Source organism: Mobula hypostoma, chromosome 1 (assembly GCF_963921235.1).
Source record: "Mobula hypostoma chromosome 1, sMobHyp1.1, whole genome shotgun sequence".
Taxonomy (NCBI): domain Eukaryota; kingdom Metazoa; phylum Chordata; class Chondrichthyes; order Myliobatiformes; family Myliobatidae; genus Mobula; species Mobula hypostoma.
In genome coordinates this window covers 223,524,739-223,545,512 of record NC_086097.1, presented here as the reverse complement: position 1 = coordinate 223,545,512, position 20,774 = coordinate 223,524,739, and the positions used below count along the sequence as shown (strand labels likewise).

Here is a 20,774-nt window from a genome sequence, read left to right as displayed (position 1 = left end):
TTCTATAGATGTGTGGTGGAGAGTGTGCCGACTGGCTGCATTACGGCCTGGTATGGGAACACCAATACCGTTAAATGAAAAATCCTACAAAAAGTAGTGGATTCAGCCCAGTTTATAAGGCATCTGTTAGTCTTGTGAGACCATGGATCTACGCCTCGAAAGTCTTCACTCTCCAGGGTGCAGGCCTGGGCAAGGTTGTGTGGAAGACCAGCAGTTGCCCATGCTGCAAGTCTCCCCTCTCCACGACACCAATGTTGTCCAAGGGAAGGGCATTAGGACCCATACAGCTTGGCACCAGTGTCGTCGCAGGGCAATGTGTGATTAAGTGCCTTGCTCAAGGACACAACACGTTGCCCCGGCTGGGGCTGGAACTCACGACCTTCAGGTTGCTAGTCCAATGCCTTAACCACTTGGCCACGTGCCCAGTATGTCACAGGTAAAACCCTCCTAACCATGAAACTTTGCCATAGAAAAGCAGGATCACTCATCAAAGATCCTCACCACCCAGGCTGTGCTCTTTTTTCACTGCTGCCATCAGGTAGAAGGAACAAGTGCCTCAGGACTCGCACCACCAGGTTCAAGAACAGTTATTACCCTTTAACAAAAGGCAATAACTACACTCATTCTATTTCTGGTGTTACCACAGCTGTTTTTCTCACTTTAAGGACTCTTTATCTTGTTAATTCATGCTCATTATTTATTGCTATTTATTTGTGTTTGCATTTGTGCAGTCTGCTGTTCATTGATCCTGTTCACAGTTACTGTTCTATAGATTAGCTAAGTATGCCTGCAGGAAAATGAATCTCAGGGTTGTATGTGGTGACGTGTATGTACTCTGATAATAAATTTTACTTTGAACTTTGATATCACCTTCCTTTTTCTCAATTTCAAAGAATACAGATATAATTTATTTAGTTACTCGTTATTGATATATTCCAAATAGGAAGAAATTTTTGAAGGGAAGAAGGTCACTACCGTGGCTGACAAGTGAAGTCAGGGCCAAAGTAAAAGCAAAAGAGAGGGCATACAAGGTAGTCAGAGCTGGTGGGAAGATAGAAGATTGGGGAGTTTTTAAACTTCCAGAAGGGAACTAAGAAGGTCATTCAGAAGGAGAGGATGAATTATGAGAGGAAGCTGGTGACTAATCTCAAAGAAGATACGAAAAACTAAAAGAGAGTTGAGGGTAGATATAGAACCAATAGAAAATGACGCTGAAGATATTGTAATGAGAGATACAGAGATGGCAGAGGAACTGAATGCATATTTTGCATCAGTCTTCACCAATACCGTTAAATGTGAAATCCTACAAAAAGTAGTGGAAGACGTCTGCAGACTATTGGATATCCAAGAGTGTCGGAAATGAAGTTTGTGCAGTGAAAATTACGGCTGAGAAGGTGCTCAGGAAGCTTAATGGTTTGAGGGTGAATAAATATCCTGGACCTGATGGAATGCACCCCCTGGTTCTGAAGGAAGTAACTGGAGAGATTGCAGAAGCATGAACAATGATCTTTCAAGGATCGATAGATTCTGGCATTGTACTGGATGACTGGAAAATTGCAAATGTTACTCCGCTATTTAAGAAGGGTGGGAGCAGCAGAAAGGAAACTATAGACCTGTTAGCCTGACATCAGTGGTTGGGAAGTTGTTGGAATCAATTGTTAGGGATGAGATTACAGAGTACCTGGTGGCACATAACAAGATAGGCCAAAGCCAGCATGGTTTCCTGAAAGGAAAATCCTGCCTGACAAACCTACTGCAATTCTTTGAGGAAATTGCAAGCAGAGTTGACAAAGGAGATGCAGTAGACATGGTGTACTTGGATTTTCAGAAGGCCTTGACAAGGTGCCACACATGAGGCTACTTAGCAAGATAAGAGCCCATGGAGTTACAGGGAAGTTACTAGTGTGGGTGGAGCATTGGCTGATCAGCAGAAAACAGAGAGTGGGAATAAAGGGATCCTATTCTGGCTGGCTGCCAGTTACCAGTGGAGTTCCACAGGGACCACTGCTTTTTACAATGTATCTCAATGATTTGGATTATGGTAGTAATGGATTTCTGGCTAAATTTGCTGATGATACAAAGATAGGTGGAGGAGCGGGTAGTGTTGAGGAAACAAAGAGCCTGCAGAAAGACTTAGCTAGTTGAGGGGAATGGGCAAAGAAGTGGCAAATGAAATATGATGTTGGAAAGTGTATTCTCATACACTTTGGTGGAAGAAATAAATGGGCAGTCTGTTATTTAGATGGGAAACAAATTAAAAATGCAGAGATGCAAAGGGACTTGGGAGTCCTTGTGCAAGATACCCTAAACGTTAAACTCCAGGTTGAGTCGGTTGTGAAGAAGGCAAATGCAATATTGACATTCATTTCTAGAGGTACAGAAGACAAGAGCAGGGATGTGATGTTGAGGCTCTATAAGGCTCTCGTGAGACCACACTTGGGAGTATTGTGTGCAGTTTTGGGCTCCTTATTTTAAAAAGGATATACTGACATTGGAGAGGGTTCAGAGAAGATTCACGAGAATGATTCTTAGAATGAAAGGGTTACTGTATGAGGAACATCTGACAGCTCTTGGGCTGTATTCCTTGAAGTTCAGGAGAATGAGGGGGGATCTCATAGAAACATTCTGAATGTTAGAAGGCCTGAACAGATTAGATATGGCAAAGTTATTTCCCATGGTAGGAGATTCTAGGACAAGAGGGCATGACTTCAGGATTGATGGACATCCTTTTAAAACTGAGATGCAGAAAAATTACTTTAGTCAGAGAGTGGTAAATCTGTGGAATTTGTTGCCATGAGTGGCTGTGGAGGCCAAGTCAATGGGTGTATTTAAGGCAGGGTAGATAGATTCTTAATTAGCCAGGGCATCAAAGGGTATGGGGAGAAGGCAGGGGTGTGGGATGACTGGAAGAATTGGACCAGCCCATGATTGAATGGCGGAGCAGACTTGATGGGCCGAATGGCCCACTTCTGCTCCTATATTTTATGGTCTTATTGGACCATATTCACATCCCAGTAACTAAATGTCAGGACTGGTTTTACTCTCTAAGAGTTCTTATTTGTTTAGGAATCATAAAAAGTCAAAACCAGTTTCTGAAATATCTTTGGATATGAAGAAGTTGTTTGAAGCTTCTGTTTACTTTCAATGCCTTAATCTGAGGGGCAGTCAGTTGCATGTTTTGAATTGTAGCTGTTTGAATTTTGTGCTCAAATTTGAAGCTAGCAGGATGTAACTTTTTATTTATTTATTAAAATAATAAGTGGAAGATCATGATCCGTTTTTAATTATAAACATGGATTTACGCCCAGACAGGATGCTTATTGTACTTCATTTAGATGGGTGTGCTCAATACTGTAAGGACTGATAATTGCTTACTGGGAACAATACAATGTACAATACATATTTCTGAATGAGGAATTGGAAGCAAAATCAGGGATGAATTGAAATACTGAAAAAATGTTTTTTGAAACAGCTGAACTGAACGTCGTAGTTGCTTTCTCTGACAAGTGACCAAAACATTTATATGATGGTTAATAATTTGTGTGTGGTTCCTATTAAAGTTGATTTTTGAATGCAGCACAGAAATCCTCAAGTTATATAGCATTACACAATGATGAAAATGATTTGCAACTTTATTTATTTTCTTGCAGCTTAAGGCAGGCCTTACTACTGAAATGCAACAACTTTTAAAGAAATACAGGGTTGATGTAGTGGCCTTTGTTCCATCTCACTTTATCTGGATACATTTGCTGAGGTTTTCTCTCCTATCATCTTTGCAAGCTTTTTGTTATAGAAGTGCCCTCCATTACTTTTGATTCTTATTTTTGACTCTTCAATATCTTTGTAATTCATTCAACTCATTTCTTTAGAAAATTTTGAAAATACTTGCGTCAACATTTTAGGGAAAACCTGTTATTTATGATTCACATAAAAATCAGGTCAAGCATAATTTGTTGCTGTGATCCCAACACAAAACTTGCATTTTTTTTTGTCATGTAAGGAGTTATTGGAATCAGTAGTTCTCTTCATGCTCTGGATCCTGGGTATATATTAGTTATATATGTGAATATGTAAGATATGGGGGCCATAATTTACTGCAAATTATTTCCATTTTAATATCATTCTGCTTTGTATATACCTTCCTGCCTGCTGTGGATAACTAAAATTCATTTTTGTTCTTTTTACCGTCTTGTAACCTTTTTGGCTCATGAACATTTATTTCTTTCAGTGATAGAGAATGGCGCAAGTTAAAGTTCAGACTGCAGTAAACCTATCCGGATCTACGTTAGGTGTCACAATGCAATCACCATCTGTGGCTAGTTCTGTTCCTTTGGTGCTGCAGTCTTCTGTGAATGGGTCAGTCCCAGCCTCGACTTCCAGCTGTGTCAGTCCTGCAGCTGGTCTTGTGGATTCTACTGCTTCTATTAATAACTCACCAGGTGAGAATTTTTTTGTATTAAATCTACAAGCTCTTTTGAATTTGGAGTTTGTGAAGCTTTCAACTGGCCACTTGATACAAAATGATCAGTGAAAGCAATGAAATGCAGTTTACTTTGAAAAATGATGCTGCGATTACTTTGACAAGCGAATTAAGGAAATTGCATTAGTTTGCATATTATCCAAGATTTAGCAGATCGAATTTGGGTATCAAAGTTCAGCCAGCCCCAAAATATTTTAAAGTGTATAAGGTAATCTGCATCTAAAATAAGTTATGAAATAACTTTCAATTAGTCTTAGCATAATTTTAATTTTGCAGCTTAGTGTCATAGTGTAATTATTACCAATGTTCGAGAGACCTGTAGCGGCCTCCAAGTCATGTTAGATGCACGATTCCATGGGACATACTAGCCTTGTTAAGTACCAAGGCATTAGCTTTGCACTTGTTAAATCAGTCTGTTGTTTTCAAGGGCATTCTATTGCCATATAATCTCAGTGTTCATATTATAAGATTTTGTTTGTTCTGTTCACAAATTATAAGCTCCCTTATAAGTATATTCAGTAGCAAAGATGTGGGCAAAGGAATTACAACGGGAAATAGAAAATGCATGCCAAAAGAGCAATGTCATGGGAAATTTCAAAATGCAGGTAAATTAGAAAAATCAGGATGGTGCTGGATCCCAAGAGGATGAATTTGAAGAATGCTTACAAGGTGGCTTTTTAGAGCAGCTCATGGTTGAGCCCACTAGGGGATCAGATGTGCTGGATTGGATGTTGTGCAATAATTAGTGATCATAATATGGTAGAATTTGCCCTGCAATTTGAGAGGGTAAAGCTAAAGTCAGATATGGCAATATTACAGTGGAATAAAGGGAATTACAGGGGTGTATGAGAGGAGCAGGCTAATGTTGATTGGAAGGGGACACTAGCAGGGCTAATGACAGAGCAACAATGGCTGGAGTTTCTGGGAGCAATTCGGAAGAAGTATTCTTAAGGCAGAATGATGCAACTGTGGCTGATAAAGGAAGTGAAAGCCCACATGAAAGCCAAAGAGGGGGCATATAATGGAACACAGATTAGTGGGAGATTAGGGGATTTGGAAGCTTTTTAAACAAAAAACAAGAAACGGCAACTAAAAAAGTTATAGAGGGAAAAGATGGAATATGAATTTGAAGATAAGCTAACCAACAATATTAAAGAGGATACCAAAAGTTTCTTCAGATGTATGAAGAATAAAAGGGAGGCGAGAGTAGATATCAGACCACTGGAAAATGATGCTGGAGAGGGAGTGATGGAGGACAAAGAAATGGCGGAAGAACTGAATAAGTATTTTGCATCAGTCTTCACTGTAGAAGACACTAGCAGTATGCTGGAACTTTGAGAGTGTCGGGGCAGGAATCAGTGAAGTTGCCATTACTAGGGAGAAGGTGCTTGGGAAAACTGAAAGGTCTGAAGGTAGATAAATCTCCTAGGCCAGGTGGTCTATACCTCAGGGTTCCGAAGGAGGTGGCTGAAGAGTATGAAGACATTAGTAATGATCCTTCAAGAATCAATAGATTCTGGCATGCTTATGGAGGATTGGAAAATTGCAAATATCACTCCACTCAAGAAGGGAGAGAGGCAGAAGAAAGGAAGTTATAGGCCAGTTAGTCTGACCTCACTGGTTGGACTGATGTTGGAGTCAATTGTTGAGGATGTGGTTTTGGGGTACCTAGAAGCACTTAAAATTAAAAAAAAAAAGGCCATTGTCAGCATGGTCTCCTTAAGGGAAAATCTTACCTGACAAATCTGTTGGAATTCTTTGAAGAAATACAAAGCAGGATAGACGAAGGAGAGTCAGTTGATGGTGTGTATTTGGATTTTCAGAAGGCCTTCAACAAGGTGCCATACATGAGGCTGCTTAATAAGTTAAGACCCCATGGGATTACAGAAACGATACTAACATGGATAGAACATTGGCTGATTGGCAGGAGGCAAAGAGTCGGAGGGTTAACACATGAGGAACATTTGACTGCTCTTGGACTGTACTTCTTGGAGTTTAGAAGAATGAGGGGGGGACCTCCTGGAAACATTTCGAATGTTGAAAGGCATGGACAGAGTGGATGTGGCAAAGTTGTTTCCCATAGTGGAGAAGTCTAGTATGAGAGGGCATGGCTTAAGGATTGAAGGGCGCCCATTCAGAACAGAGGTGCGAAGAAATTTTTTTAGCTAGAGGGTGGTGAATCTGTGGAATTCGTTGCCACAGGCGGCAGTGGAGGTCAAGTCATTCGGTGTTTTTAAGGCAGAGATTGATAGGTATCTGAGTAGCCAGAGCATCAAAGGTTATGGTGAGAAAGCGGGGGAGTGGGACTAAATGGGAGAATGGATCAGCTCATGATAAAATGGTGGAGCAGACTGATGAGCTGAAAGGCCAACTTCTGCTCCTTTGTCTTGTAGTCTAAAAGGAGCCTTTTTCTTGTTGGCTGCCGGTGACTGGTGGTGTTCCACAGGGATCTGTGTTGGGGCTGCTTCTTTTTATATGTTAGTGATTTGGATGACGGGAATTGATGGCCTTGTGGCCAAGTTTGTGGACAATATGAAGATAGTGGAGGAGCATATGGTGTTGAGGAAGCAGAGAGGCTGTAGAAGGACTTGGATTTGGAGAATGGGCAAAGAAGTGGCAGATGGAATAGAGTTTAGGAAGAGGTTGGTCATGCACTTTGGTAGAAAAAATGAAAGAGTTGACTATTTTCTAAATGGAGAGAAAATACAAAAAAAAAACTGAGGTGCAAAAGGATATGGGAGTCCTTGTGTAGGATTCCCTAAAGGTTAATTTGCAGGTTGAGTTGGTGGTGAGAAAGACAAAGGCAATGAAGTCCTCTTGAAATGAATGCTTAGAATATAAAAAGCCAGGATATAATGCTGAGACTTTACAAGGCACTGGTGAGGCCATACTTGGAATATTGTGAGTAGCTTTGGGCCCCTTATCTAAGGAAGGATGTGCTGACATTGGAGATGGTTCAAAGGAAGTTCATGAAAATGATTCTGTGACTGAAACTAGAATCTCACTAGGCACTCACTGGAATTCAGAGGAAAGATGGGCAATCTCATTGAAACTGTGCAGAAGGACTTGGGAGTGCTTTTGCATGAATCACAAAAGGTTGGTTTGCAGGTGCAGCAGGCTGTCAAGAAAGCAAATGGAATGTTGGCCTTCGTTGCTAGAGAGATTGAACTTAAGAGCAGGGAGCAAGGCTGCGACTGTACAGGGTACTGGTGAGGCTGCACCTGGAGTACTGTGTGCAGATCTGGTCTCCTTACTTTAGGAAGGATATACTGGCAGAGGAGGTTCACCAGGTTGATTCCAGAGATGAGGGAGTTGGACTGTGAGGAGAGATTGAACTGCTCGGGACTGTACTCGCTGGAATTCAGAAGAATGAGATGAGATCTTATAGAAATATATAAAATTGTGAAAGGGATAGATAAGATAGAGGCAGGAAAGTTGTTTCCACTGGTAGGTGAGACTAGAACTAAGGGACATAGCCTCAAGATTCAGGGGAATAGATTTAGGACAGAGATGAAGAGGAACTGCTTTTCCCAGAGAGGGTGAATCTGTGGAATTCTCTGCCTAATGAAGCAGTGGAGGCTGCCTCAGTAAATATAATTAAGACAAGGTTGGATAGATTTTTGACTAGTAGGGGAATTGAGGTTTATGGGGAAAAGACAGGTAGGTGGGATGAGTCTATGGCCAGATCAGCCATGATGTTATTGCATGGCAGAGCTGGTTCAATGGGCTAGGTGGCCTACTCGTGCTCCTATTTCTTATGTCGTGGGGGAGTACAGGACACAGCCTTGGAATAGAAGGATGTCCAATTAGAATAGAGATGAGGAATTTCTTTAGCAGACAGTGGAGAATCTGTGGATTTCTGTGGAGGCCAAGTCATTAGGTATATTTGAAAGATTGAAAGATATTTGAAAATGGTTCAGGAGAATTAATATCAGTGTATATTAGTGTAGCTCCAAGGAAACTAGAAAAGCAAGCAATAGTCAGAAATCTCTTGTATACACTATTTGTTGATGATGAAAGATCTGTTGTATATGTGAAATTAGTTTTCTGATTGTTTAACAGGCAATTGAGTTTTTCCCCAGAGTATTTGAAAATGTGTATTTTATACCTTGCCTGTTCAGAATAGACTCGGATTAAAGATTCCTTGATTTTTGTTTCCTGTTTGTTTTTAATGAAGGAAGAATCAATGTACCCTCTAACTTATTTTTTTACAGCTGCATTGCTCTGAGCAGGAAATTTTTACATGGCCAGAAAACTGTGCAGCACTTTAAATGTTTTCTTTGTAATATACATATTATGAATATTTAGAATGAAAATTAAAAATCACATACTTTGAAATACAGTACAACAAAGAAAATCTTTCACGTTTCATGAATTTTTTATAGCTGCATAAAAATTCCGGCTGTGTGACAACAAAGGCTGTGTGTGCAGGAGCATTTCAGTTACTGTGCAGCTTAGAGGGAACAGTGGCAGGAATGGACTTAGTTCAGTGCCTGATCTAACTGGTCTTCATAACCAGACATGTTTATGGACTTAAATATTGTGATGTAAAGACACAGATTTCTAACAGTGGTGTTGACAAATGACCAAACCTTGTTTTTAATTTGCACTCTTCTCCAGAAGCTAGCAACTTCCGTTTGTAATGCAAAGAGGGAGTTTGAGTAATTATTTTTTAAAAAGCTTATATTAATGAATAAAACCCACAAAAATGCGAACCATTGGAATTACCTTGTTTTTTAATGAGTGCAGGACAATATGTAACTATTAATTTTTTTAAGCTATCGTTATGGTACCACAGTATTTCAAAGTGCTTGTAAAGCATTACCGATCATAAAATTTAGTATACAGTTTTCTGTGATATGATAGAAAATCACCAAGGGCTTTACTAAGTAGGTTGTGAAGCCAACATCTTTTGGATTTCTCTTTCCAGTGTATTGATTTCTCAATGGCAACAGACCTGCCAAGGATTTTAAAAAAAAAATTTCCTCATGAATATGAGCTGCTAGTGATGCTCTTCCCCTTTTGGCTTTGAGAATGTGGTGAGCTACTCTTGTGAATCTTTGTGGTCAAATGGTTTTGGTGTTCCATGAGCTTGACTCTCGCCATTTAGGTTCTGTGGAGACTGCTTCTGGAATATTGTGTACTGGTCTTCCTTCCCTGCCTCAGGAACTGTGACTGGCATGGCAACGTCCCAGGCCCATACTTTTCTTGTCCATCTTAGGTGATGGAGATCTTGGGTTAGTAGATAGTGTTACATGCTCAAGGAGATCTGGCTTTTTTTGTGAGGATGATGTAATGGTCTTTTGGAGGTCACCTGATGTGATTTTCCCGCCGATGTGAGGTCACGTGATGACGTGTGCCCCGTGACTATATAAGGGTTGACCCAGGTGATGCAGTAGGTTTTTGAGTTTGTAGATTTCCAGGCAGAACGTGTTGTGCCTCCGTTTCTGTTGCGTGTTTGTTTTTGTGACGCAGTTTCATTTTTAAAACGGAAAGTGCGTTCTCTTACAAGATATGGTATTATTGGACTGGGAATTTGTGGCTGGAAGTGCCAATTTACTCAATTCCAACAGTTTTGAAGGGAGAGTGAAGAATTCATCGAAGTGAAGGATCGAGAGAAGTCGGCATCGTTTGGCAGTTTAATAAAGAATCGACCTTATTGAGTCTTCGTCAGAGAGAACCTGCATCGAGATAACTCTTGTAAAAGGGCAATGAGTTCATGCAAAAAGGTGCTCTCTATAAAAGGAATTTAAGGTCAGTCGATTTAAACTGTTTAATTTCGGCATCGGGAATCCTGTGGACAGAACCGGCAGTGAGGGTGCGTCGGTGAAGAAATCCTTCTCCAGACAAGTCTCTCCCAATTGAATGCGTAAAACTGTTGGACTTTCAAAGTTATTGCTTTAAGAACTATATCTGACTGTATCGCTTTAAGAACTGTTTCCGCATTTAACACTTTAAGAACCAGAGCCGAGTGGAGTTGAGGAACGGCTGCGTACCTGTTTAACCTCCGGTTAAGGTTTTCCTTTGTTTTTTTTTCCTTATCGTTGATACGTGTTTAATAAATGTTTGGTTGTTTTTATATAACCTGTCTCGATTAATATTCATTGTTGCTGGTTATGTAACATGATTTGTGGGGGCTCGTCCGAGATATGTTCCAATTTTGAGTTTAAGTGCTGGTAATTCCCATTTTGGTTTGGTAAAAGGGAATACCCAATTTTTTTTTTTGGTTTGATTGGTGTGTGTGTTGTATTCGGCAACAATGGATATTGACGGGTTTTTGAAGACGCCTGACTCGGGAATTTTAGAGAATACGAGAAAACGTGGTATTGGAGATTGCTAAGAAGTTGGATATTAAAGGAATTACGAGAAATTCTGCCAAGGCTTTCATACAAAGGAAAATTGCTGAACATTATATTAATTTGGAATATCTTGAGGAGGAGGTGTTAGAGAAGTTTCCAATGAGTAATCTGGAAATGCAATTGCATCTTGAACAGTTAAAGTTTGAAAGATTTAAAGTGGAAATGAGAGAAAGAGAAGCTGAAAACCAGTGGAAATTTGAGCGAGAGATGGAGAAAATAAGGTCTGGGAATCAGTCTTCTGGTTCTATGAAACAATTTATTGCTAGTCGTGAGGTTGTTTTGGCTCCTCCATTTAATGAAGCTGATGTGGATGCATATTTCCAGCATTTCGAAACAGTTACTCTGAGTTTAAAGTGGCCGAAGGACCACTGGCCAGTGATGTTACAAAGTGTAATTAAAGGCAAGGCACAACAAGTTTATACAGCTTTAAATGCTGAGCAAGCACTGGATTATGATATTGTTAAAGATAATATATTAAAAGCATACGAGATGGTTCCGGAAGCGTATAGAGAAAGATTTAGAAGTTTAAAGAAATTGGTGGAAAAAACTTATGTAGAATTTGCCTAGGAGAAATCTGTGTGTTTTGAGAGATGGGTTTCCTCTAAAAATGTGAATGGGGAGTATAATAAATTGAAAGAGCTGATTTTGCAGGAGGAATTTAAAAGAAGCATTCCTGTTGAAGTGAGAACATACTTAAATGAACTGGACACTGCTACATTGCAGGAGATTTCTAAATTGGCTGATAAGTATGTTTTAATTCACAAGAATAAATTTTCTCCAGGTAAAATTTTTAAAAGGAAAACTAACACAGAGAGTCAAGGTAAATCAGAAATTAAATCTGGAGTTAGTGAGAAAAGTAAGGATGAAGGGAGACATGTGAAGGAAAGACATTTTGGTATTATTTGTAATTATTGTAAGAAACCTGGACATGTAGTGGCTAATTGCTTCAGATTGAAATGGAAAGAGAAAAAAGTGGCCCCAGATGCTTGTGTGCAGTATATTGGAAAACCTGTAAAGCTACAGGGTTTAGAAAATATTACTGAAGATGTGTCAGAGTCTGACCAAGTTAAGAAGGGATATGAGGCTTTTATAACAGAAGGATCTGTATACTTGAAAGAAGGATCCAATGCAGTACTGATAAGGATACTTAGAGATACTGGAGCTTCACAATCACTAATATTAGATAGTGTGTTAAGGTTTAGTGATGAGTCTGACACTGGTGAGGTAAATTACATAAGAGGGGTAGGGAGTGCCCTTATGCCAGTATATTTACATAGAGTAAATTTAAGGTCAGGATTAGTTACAGGGGTTGTTAAAGTAGGACTGCAATCCAGTTTACCTGTGAATGATGTTTCTCTTTTGTTAGAGAATGATTTAGCAGGTGGACAAGTTTTTCCTGAAGTGCATTTGACAATAAATTCAAATTCTGAGGAACCACAGAGGGATTCTAACACAGATTCTTCCTGTGTTGTAACAAGAGCTATGGCTAAAAAGACTGATATAAATGATGTAGTTGTTACCCATGACAGTTCAAATCAAGATTCGAATTTTGAGGATGTATCAGAAACTTTCTTACCTAGCTTATTTGATCAGGATTTTGGTGGTAAGTCTGATTAGGAAGGTTTGTCTTTATCTCAGAAGGAAATGATAGCAGAGCAGGGTAGGGATCCTGAGATAGATAATTAAAAGAACAAGCTCATCCAGATAGTGCAATTGAAAAAGTAACAGTTGGATATTATTTTGAAAAGGGGGTATTAATGAGAAAGTGGAGATCACCTACAATTCCTGCTAGTGAGGAATGAGAAGTTAACCATCAGGTTGTTGTTCCTAAAATTTACCGAAATGAGATTTTGACTATGGCTCATAGTATTCCTTTGGGTGGTCATTTAGGGGTAAAGAAAACTATGAACAAAGTTTCTAAACATTTTTATTGGCCTAGTTTAAGACAAGATGTGGCGACATTTTGTAGAACGTGTCATACATGTCAAATTGTTGGTAAACCTGATCAGGTTACTCCAGTGGCTCCACTGCAACCAATTCCTGTATTTGGTGAGCCATTCTCAAAAATCATTGTAGACTCTGTAGGTCCTCTGCCAAAAACTAAAACTGGACATCAATATTTATTAACTATTATGTGCATAGCATCTAGATTTCCAGAGGCAGTAGCTCTTAGGAATATAACAGCTAAAACTGTGACAAAAGCTCTTACAAAATTCTTCATTTATTTTGGGCTGCCCAAGGAAGTACAATCAGATCAAGGAAGTAACTTTATGTCTGAGTTGTTTCAGCAGATAGTTTATAAACTGGGAGCAAAGCAGATTATTTCCTCAGCCTATCATCCAGAATCACAAGGAGCCTTGGAGAGATTTCATTCTACACTGAAAACTTTGATTAGGACATATTGTGTAGAAAATGAAAAGGATTGGGATGAAGGTGTACATTTACTACTTTTTGCAGTAAGGGAGGCAGTACAGGAATCATTAGGTTTTAGTCCTTTTGAACTTGTGTTTGGACATAGAGTTCGAGGACCTTTGGCTTTGTTGAAGGAACAGTGGATTAATAAAGAAGTACACACTAGTTTGTTAGATTATGTTTTGAAATTTAAAGAGAGATTGTACAAAGCTTGTAGTTTGGCCAAGGAAAATTTAGTTAGCTCAAGAGAAGATAAAGATGTGGTACGATAAGGAAGCCAGGATGAGGTCATTTAAGCCTGGAGATAAGGTGTTGGTTCTTTTCCCAGTGCAAACGAACCCATTACAAGCAAAATTCCATGGTCCTTATGAGATTAAATCTAAAGTAAATGAGGTGGATTATGTGGTTAAAAACCCCAGACAGGAGAAAGACAACACAGTTGTGTCATATAAATATGATAAAACCGTATTATGAGAGAGAAGTTGCCACTGTGACTGTTTAGGAAAAGGGTTAAGGAACTCCAATTTAATAATCCAGTTTAATGTTACAGGAGTACAATATTTTGATCACTCTTATCAAGGGTAAAGACAATGTGATTGCTAATTGTTTGTCTGGATGTTAAATGTACAATGAATTTTTTTTGGAGTGATATTATCATTTGTAACACTCCTACTGTACATTAGTTTGTAAAGGGCTGAAAGATAAGATTGTATATATTGTGTATTTTGTAAATTTTATACCTTTGTATTTTTTTTGTATAAGTTGTTAAAGTTTTGTTCAAGAGACCAAAAATTTTTGAAGGGAGGTGTTACATGCTCAAGGAGATCTGTTTTTTTTTGTGAGAATGATGTAATGGTCTTTTGGAGGTCACCTGATGTGATTTTCCCGCCGATGTGAGGTCACGTGATGACATGTGTCCCGTGACTATACAAGGGTCGACCCAGGTGATGCAGTAGGTTTTTGAGTTTGTAGATTTCCAGGTAGAATGTGTTGTGCCTCCGTTTCTGTTGCGTGTTTGTTTTTGTGACGCAGTTTCAATTTAAAACGGAAGGTGCGTTCTCTTACAAGATATTGTATTATTGAACTGGGAATTTGTGGCTGGAAGTGCCAATTTACTCAATTCCGACAGTTTTGAAGGGAGAGTGAAGAATTCATCAAAGTGAAGGATCGAGAGAAGTCGGCATTGTTGGGCAGTTTAATAAAGAATCGACCTTATTGAGTCTTCGTCGGAGAGAACCTGCATCGAGATAACTCTTGTAAAAGGGCAATGAGTTCATGCAAAAAGGTGCTCTCTCTAAAAGGAATTTAAGATCAGTCGATTTAAGCTGTTTATTTCAGCATCGGGAATCCTGTGGACAGAACCATCAGTACCAGCAGTAAAGGTGCGTCTGTGAAGAAATCCTTCTCCAGAGAAGTCTCTCCCAATTGAATGCGTAAAACTGTTGGACTTTCGAAGTTATCGCTTTAAGAACTATATCTGACTGTATCGCTTTAAGAGCTGTTTCCGCATTTAACGCTTTAAGAACCAGAGCCGAGTGGAGTTGAGGAACGGCTGCGTACCTGTTTAACCTCCGGTTAAGGTTTTCCTTTGTTTTTTTTTCTTTATCGTTGATACGTGTTTAATAAATGTTTGGTTGTTTTTATATAACCTGTCCACGATTAATATTAATTGTTGCCGGTTACGTAACAATAGCAAATGCAGAGATTTCTCATACATTTCACTGGAGTATTGGGTACCAAATGTCAGAGGGAACTATGCTAGTGCAGAGCCACCTACTGGTATCATGAATGAAAGAAAATTTTGATGGTTTTAAAAAAAAAACTCCCATGTTTTATCTTGGAATTTTTAACAAAATGTATGAAATTTGGGGTAGGCCATTGACTTTTAGCACTTTAAACCAGAAAAAATTGACATTTTTGGACATTTATAGATAGGTGATTATATATCTGATGTGTGATTTATTTACTTTTTCTAACATTTTGTGGGATTGGACTTTTAATGACCAAATTCTCAAGTAAGATGGAGGAGGTCATCCAGGTAAAGCTCTGTTTGAACCAAAGTTTATCAGAAGTATTCATAGAAGAATAAGTAACTTTAGAATTTTGTTTTCTTCAACTTGCTTGAGATTTAGTGTACCTTGACTTAGAGAAAGGGAATAAATGTGATGATATTGGTTTATTATTGTTAGATCTACTGACGTCCAGTAAATACACTTATGTATGCACGTCATCCATACAGTTGATCTTGAAGCACTACATAGTACAAAGGGAAAACAACAATAATGCAGAATATTCTGTCATGGTAACAGTGTAGAGTGCAGGCAGACAGTGGGGTGCAGGAGACACAACAAGGTAGATTACAAAATCAAGCATTCATTTTTAAATGCAAAGGGTCCATTGAAGAGAACAAAAGGTTAGAAGCTGTCACTGAGCCGAGTGTTGCATGCTTTCAAGCTTTTGTATCTTCTGGCTGATGGAAGGGGGTGAAAAATCTTCAAGGAGAGAGGGGACTTTTGTTTCATTTTTTGCTGCCTCAGAAAAGCAGTCAACATAATCAGAGTCCATGGAGGGGAAGCTGGTTTTTGTGATGGACTGAGCTGTGTCCATAACTGCAGCTTCTTGTGGGCTTGAGCAGAGCTGTTGGCTTAGCAAGCTGTGTTGCATTTGGATAGGATGCTTGCTTTGGTACATCTATGAAAAAAATCGGTGAAAGGAAACCAGGAGATGCTGAATTTCCTTGGTAGAAACAGTGATGTGCTTTCATGGCCATGGCTTCTACATGATTGGACCAGGATAAGTTAGTGGTGTTTTTCTTTTTTTTCTAGGAACTTGCAGACCACAACCGTCTCTATCTTAGCACTCTTGATGCATACAGGGGCATGTGCATAAATAAAAGGGAAACAATTTGAATGGAGAGTTTTCTGTTACTGTGAATAGTTAAGTGAGTAGAAGATGAACTGATCTCTAAAAGTCATAAAGTTAAAGATGAAACATTCTTTTCAACATTTTAAGCAAGATGAGTGTACTATTTTTGTTTTGTACAATTTTAGGGTGAAAAAAAGGAAAGGAGCACCATGCAAAAGTTTGGGCACCCCAAGAGATTTGAGCTCTCAGATAACTTTTACCAAGGTCTCAGACCTTAATTAGCTTGTTAGGGCTATGGCTTGTTCACAGTCATTGTTAGGAAAGGCCAGGTGACGTAAATTTCAAAGCTTTATGAATACCCTGACTCCTCAAACCTTGTCCCAACAATCAGCAGCCATGGGCTCCTCTAAGCAGCTGCCTAGTACTCTGAAAATTAAAATAAATGATGCCCACAAAGCAGGAGAAGGCTATAAGAAGATAGCAAAGTGTTTTCAGATAGCCGTTTCCTCAGTTCATAATGTAATTAAGAAATGGCAGTTAACAGGAACAGTGGAGGTCAAGTTGTGGTCTGGAAGACCAAGAAAACTTTCTGAGAGAACTGCTCGAAGGATTGCTAGAAAGGCAAATCAAAACCCCCGTTTGACTGCAAAAGACCTTCAGGAAGATTTAGCAGACTCTGGAGTGGTGGTGCACTGTTCTACTGTGCAGCAACACCTGCACATGTATGACCTTCATGGGAAAGTCATCAGAAGAAAACCTTTCCTGTGTCTTCACCTCAAAATTCAGCGTCAGAAGTTTGCAAAGGAACATCTAAACAAGCCTGATGGATTTTGGAAACAAGTCCTGTGGACTGATGAAGTTAAAACAGAACTTTTTGGCCACAATGAGTAAAGGTATGTTCGGAGAAGAAGGGTGCAGAATTTCATGAAAAGAACACCTCTCCAACTGTTAAGCACGGGGTTGGATCGATCATGCTTTGGGCTTGTGTTGCAGCCAGTGGCACGGGGAACATTTCACTGGTAGAGGGAAGAATGAATTCACTTAAATACCAGCAAATTCTGGAAGCAGACTTCACACTGTCTGTTTAAAAAAAAAAGCTGAAGATGAAAAGAGGATGGCTTCTACAACAGGATAATGTTCCTAAACATACCTCAAAATCCACAGTAGACTACCTCAAGAGGCGCAAGCTAGGTTTTTCCATGGCCCTCACAGTTCCCTGACCTAAATATCATCGAAAATCTGTGGATAGACCTCAAAAGAGCAGTGCATGCAAGATGGCCCAAGAATCTCATAGAACTACAAGCCTTTTGCAGGGAAGAATGGGCGAAAGTCCCCCATACAAGAATTGAAAGACTCTTAGCTGGCTACAGAAAGCGTTTACAAGCTGTGATACCTGCCAAAGGGGATGTTACTAAGTACTGACCATGCAGGGTACCCAAACTTTTGCCTCAGGCCCATTTCCTTTTTTTGTTATTTTGAAACTGTAAAAGATGGAAATAAAAAAGTAACCTTGCTTAAAATATTAAAGAAATGTGTCATCTTTAACTTTGGCTTTTGGAAATCAGTTCATCTTTTACTTGCTTAGCTATTCACAGTAATGGAAATTTTGACCAGGAGTGCCCAAACTTTTGCACGAAAGTGAAGGCATCTTTCTCCATTTGAGAGGTATGAGAAGTGACTTCATTGAAAGTCACAAAATTTATCAGACTTGAGAGGATAAATCAGAATGAGGTTCATAATAACCATGTAAAATTTGTGGCTCTAGCACAGCAGATGTACGTTACAAGTTATAAAAACAGTGCAAAAGGTGAATATGAGTTAGTGTTTTTGGACTACTCAGAGATTTGATGGCAGAGGTAAGAAGCTGTTCTTCAGTTATTGAATGTGGATCTTCATAAAGTATCATTAATCAAAAATTTCGTACCTGTTTCCTGATGGTAGTAATGTGAAGAGGGCATGTTTCAAATGGTGAAGGTCTTTAATGATGGTTGCTGCCTTCTTAAGTTGCCTGTTCAAGATGTCCTTGATGGTGGGGAGGTTAGTTCCCATGATGGAATTGGCTCAGTCATGTACGTGAGTCATTGTGACCATGATGCAGTGTTATGTTCTTCCTGGTTGGAGTATCTCAAATCTGCGTTAAGATCTCAGAATTGGGACTTAGCCATTCAGGATCGAGTTAAGAAATTTCTTCATTCACTGGGTGGTGAATCTTTGGAATTCTTTTCTCGAGAGGATGTGGATGTTCAGTAGCAAAGTATATACAAGAGAAATCAACTCAGTTTTGGATATTTAAAGGCATCAAGGGAAATCCGATTAGTGAAAGAAAGTAGTATGAAGGCAAGAGATCAGTTGTCCTGAGTCAGAGTTGGCATGGGGATGCTAAAGAGTCTACTTCTATTTCTTATATAGGATTGCGGAGAGCTGGCAATATCTTGATGAAGACCCATGGCTATAATTACCTGCGAGCAATAAATATAGTATTACTGTAATATAGTGACCCAGGTAGCTATCATTACAGGGACAGTGCACCATTTCATTATGCCTTTCTCATCTCGCCTTTCATTGCTGAAATTGTAGAACATTATTAATATTCTCTGGTGTCAGAGGATTTTTATATAGTTCATGACTTGGCCAATACATGTTCAACATGTACTTGACTAGTGACGAAAATAATGCAGTTTCTCACCAGCTTAATGAATTGAAGTGCCATGATTTTTCTGCTTGGTTGTTAGTGTAGTATGGCTCTTCTGGGTGGTTTCGGCCTTATTGTAGAGTGAAATGTTGTAAGACTTCCAGAGATCATGAAGGTTGCCAAATAGTTATTTGTTGGTTCGGAGCACACAGAAAATGCTGGAGGAACTCAGTAGGTCATGCAGCACCTATGGAGCGGAATCAAAAATTGATGTTCTTTGGTAGAGGCATTGGTGTACTTTCTTGGCCATAGTAATTTGCCCAGAACAAGCTATTGATGATTTTCTTTTAGGAATTTGCAGCTCTCAACCTTCTCAATCTCAACACTCTTGATGCATACAGGGGCATTTGTATGATGAAAGGGAAACAATTTGGTTCGACAAGTTGAAGGTGGTGTTAATTGCTGGCAGACTAAAAGGTGTTGATGTAAAGTGTGATCTGTGGGGCCTTGTACACTACACCGAGTTCAGTGAACAATTGGGAAGGAAAGTAGTGTATTGGCCTTTATTACACTAGAATTTGAGTACAGAATTGGAGTCCTGAAGTATGAGTAATATTCCTGAAAAAAAAATTCATTGTCTGTCCAAGTTGAAATTAAGTGCCAAACACAGCATAGAACAAAATGAAAGTGGCTATCGAGATGGTGGACCCATATGAAGTTTTTAAATACTCACTGATTTCTGGGAGTATACCAGTAGATTGATATAAAACAACAAATGTGATTCCCTTGTTTAAGGGAAAAAAGGCAAAATGCAGGAAGCAGAAAATGCAGGTCAGTTAGTTTAACAACCATCACTGGCAAGGTGCTTCAGCTGAAGAAGAAATAGCTAAACATTCAGGAAAACTTTATCTGATCAAACCAACGAAAGGCAAATCATGACTGATAACTCTGCTTCTGATTTTTGAGGATGCAAAAAGCAGAGTAGATAGTTGGGAGCCAGTAGATGTGGTGTATTGGGACTTCCAAAAAGCACTTGACAATGTGCCACCTAAGAGGTTGGTGCACAAATTAGGAACTTATGGTATTGGAGGAATAGTGTTAGCATGGATTAGTAAGTGGTTGTCACATAGAAATAAATGAAACTTTTTTGGCATGGAAGGGCATAACTAGTGTAGTAACACGGGTGTCAGTTCTTTGCAATGGAATATAGATTGAATTGATGAAAACTTGGCAAATTGAGTTCAAGTGAGGAAATGTGAGGTGGAGTAATTTTGTTAGAATGGAATCAACAGACAAGATTATTGTTTAAAGGGAAAGAGGTGGCAGTGAGTAAAGTACACGTTGCAGTCGCTTGCCCTTTAAGTAATAATCTAGGAAGTTATTTAATTAAATGATCTAGGGTCCAGGTGTTTCTGTATAAGAATCCAGGTATTTAAGAAGGTAAATGGCATGCTGTCCTTTATTGCAAAGGGGTGGAGTTTAGAAATGAGGAAGTTTTTGTTATCATCTGCATGTTTTGGGGACTTGATGAAACCCAAACACATGGCAGAAGACCACATGGTCACAAGAACAATGTGTGTAGGCAGCCCTGAAGCTCGGGATTGAACTTGGGTCTTCCGTGTTGCAAGGTAGCAGCTCTACCAGCTGCACCATTCTGTCACCCAAAACTGCACACGGTCTTGGTTCTCTTATTTAAGAAATGGTATAGGAGCATTGCAGGCAGCTGAAAGTAGGTTCAGCCTGGAATGAAAGAATTGTCCTTTCAAGAGGCTAAGTATTCTTTGTAGATTCAGAAGAACGAGAGATGATCTTATGGAAACGTATTCCCTGAGGAGCCCTGACATGGTAGATGCTGATGTTTTCACTAGTGAGTCTTGGGCAAGGAGACCTAGTATCAGGGTAAGGGGTTAATTTTTTTAAACTCTAGCTGCATGAAAATTTCTTCTCGACAGTGAGGTCTCTACCCCAGGGAGGTGTGGAGGCTATTTGAGTATTTGAATTTGAAGTAGATAAATTGTTGAATAAA

The 20,774-nt window shown here is 39.3% G+C and overlaps 1 protein-coding gene across 3 annotated transcripts in view; it reads left to right on the top strand.

The window, feature by feature from the left end:
• stau2 (staufen double-stranded RNA binding protein 2) overlaps nucleotides 1-20,774 on the top strand; it is a 364,833-nt gene that overhangs the window by 29,770 nt on the left and 314,289 nt on the right. For all 3 annotated transcript variants that reach the window (XM_063065127.1, XM_063065135.1, XM_063065117.1), the window contains one exon: nucleotides 4,229-4,439. In XM_063065127.1, coding sequence (XP_062921197.1) covers nucleotides 4,238-4,439 — 202 coding nt within the window. In that variant the 5' untranslated portion in view covers nucleotides 4,229-4,237. The remainder of the gene's footprint in view (nucleotides 1-4,228; nucleotides 4,440-20,774) is intronic.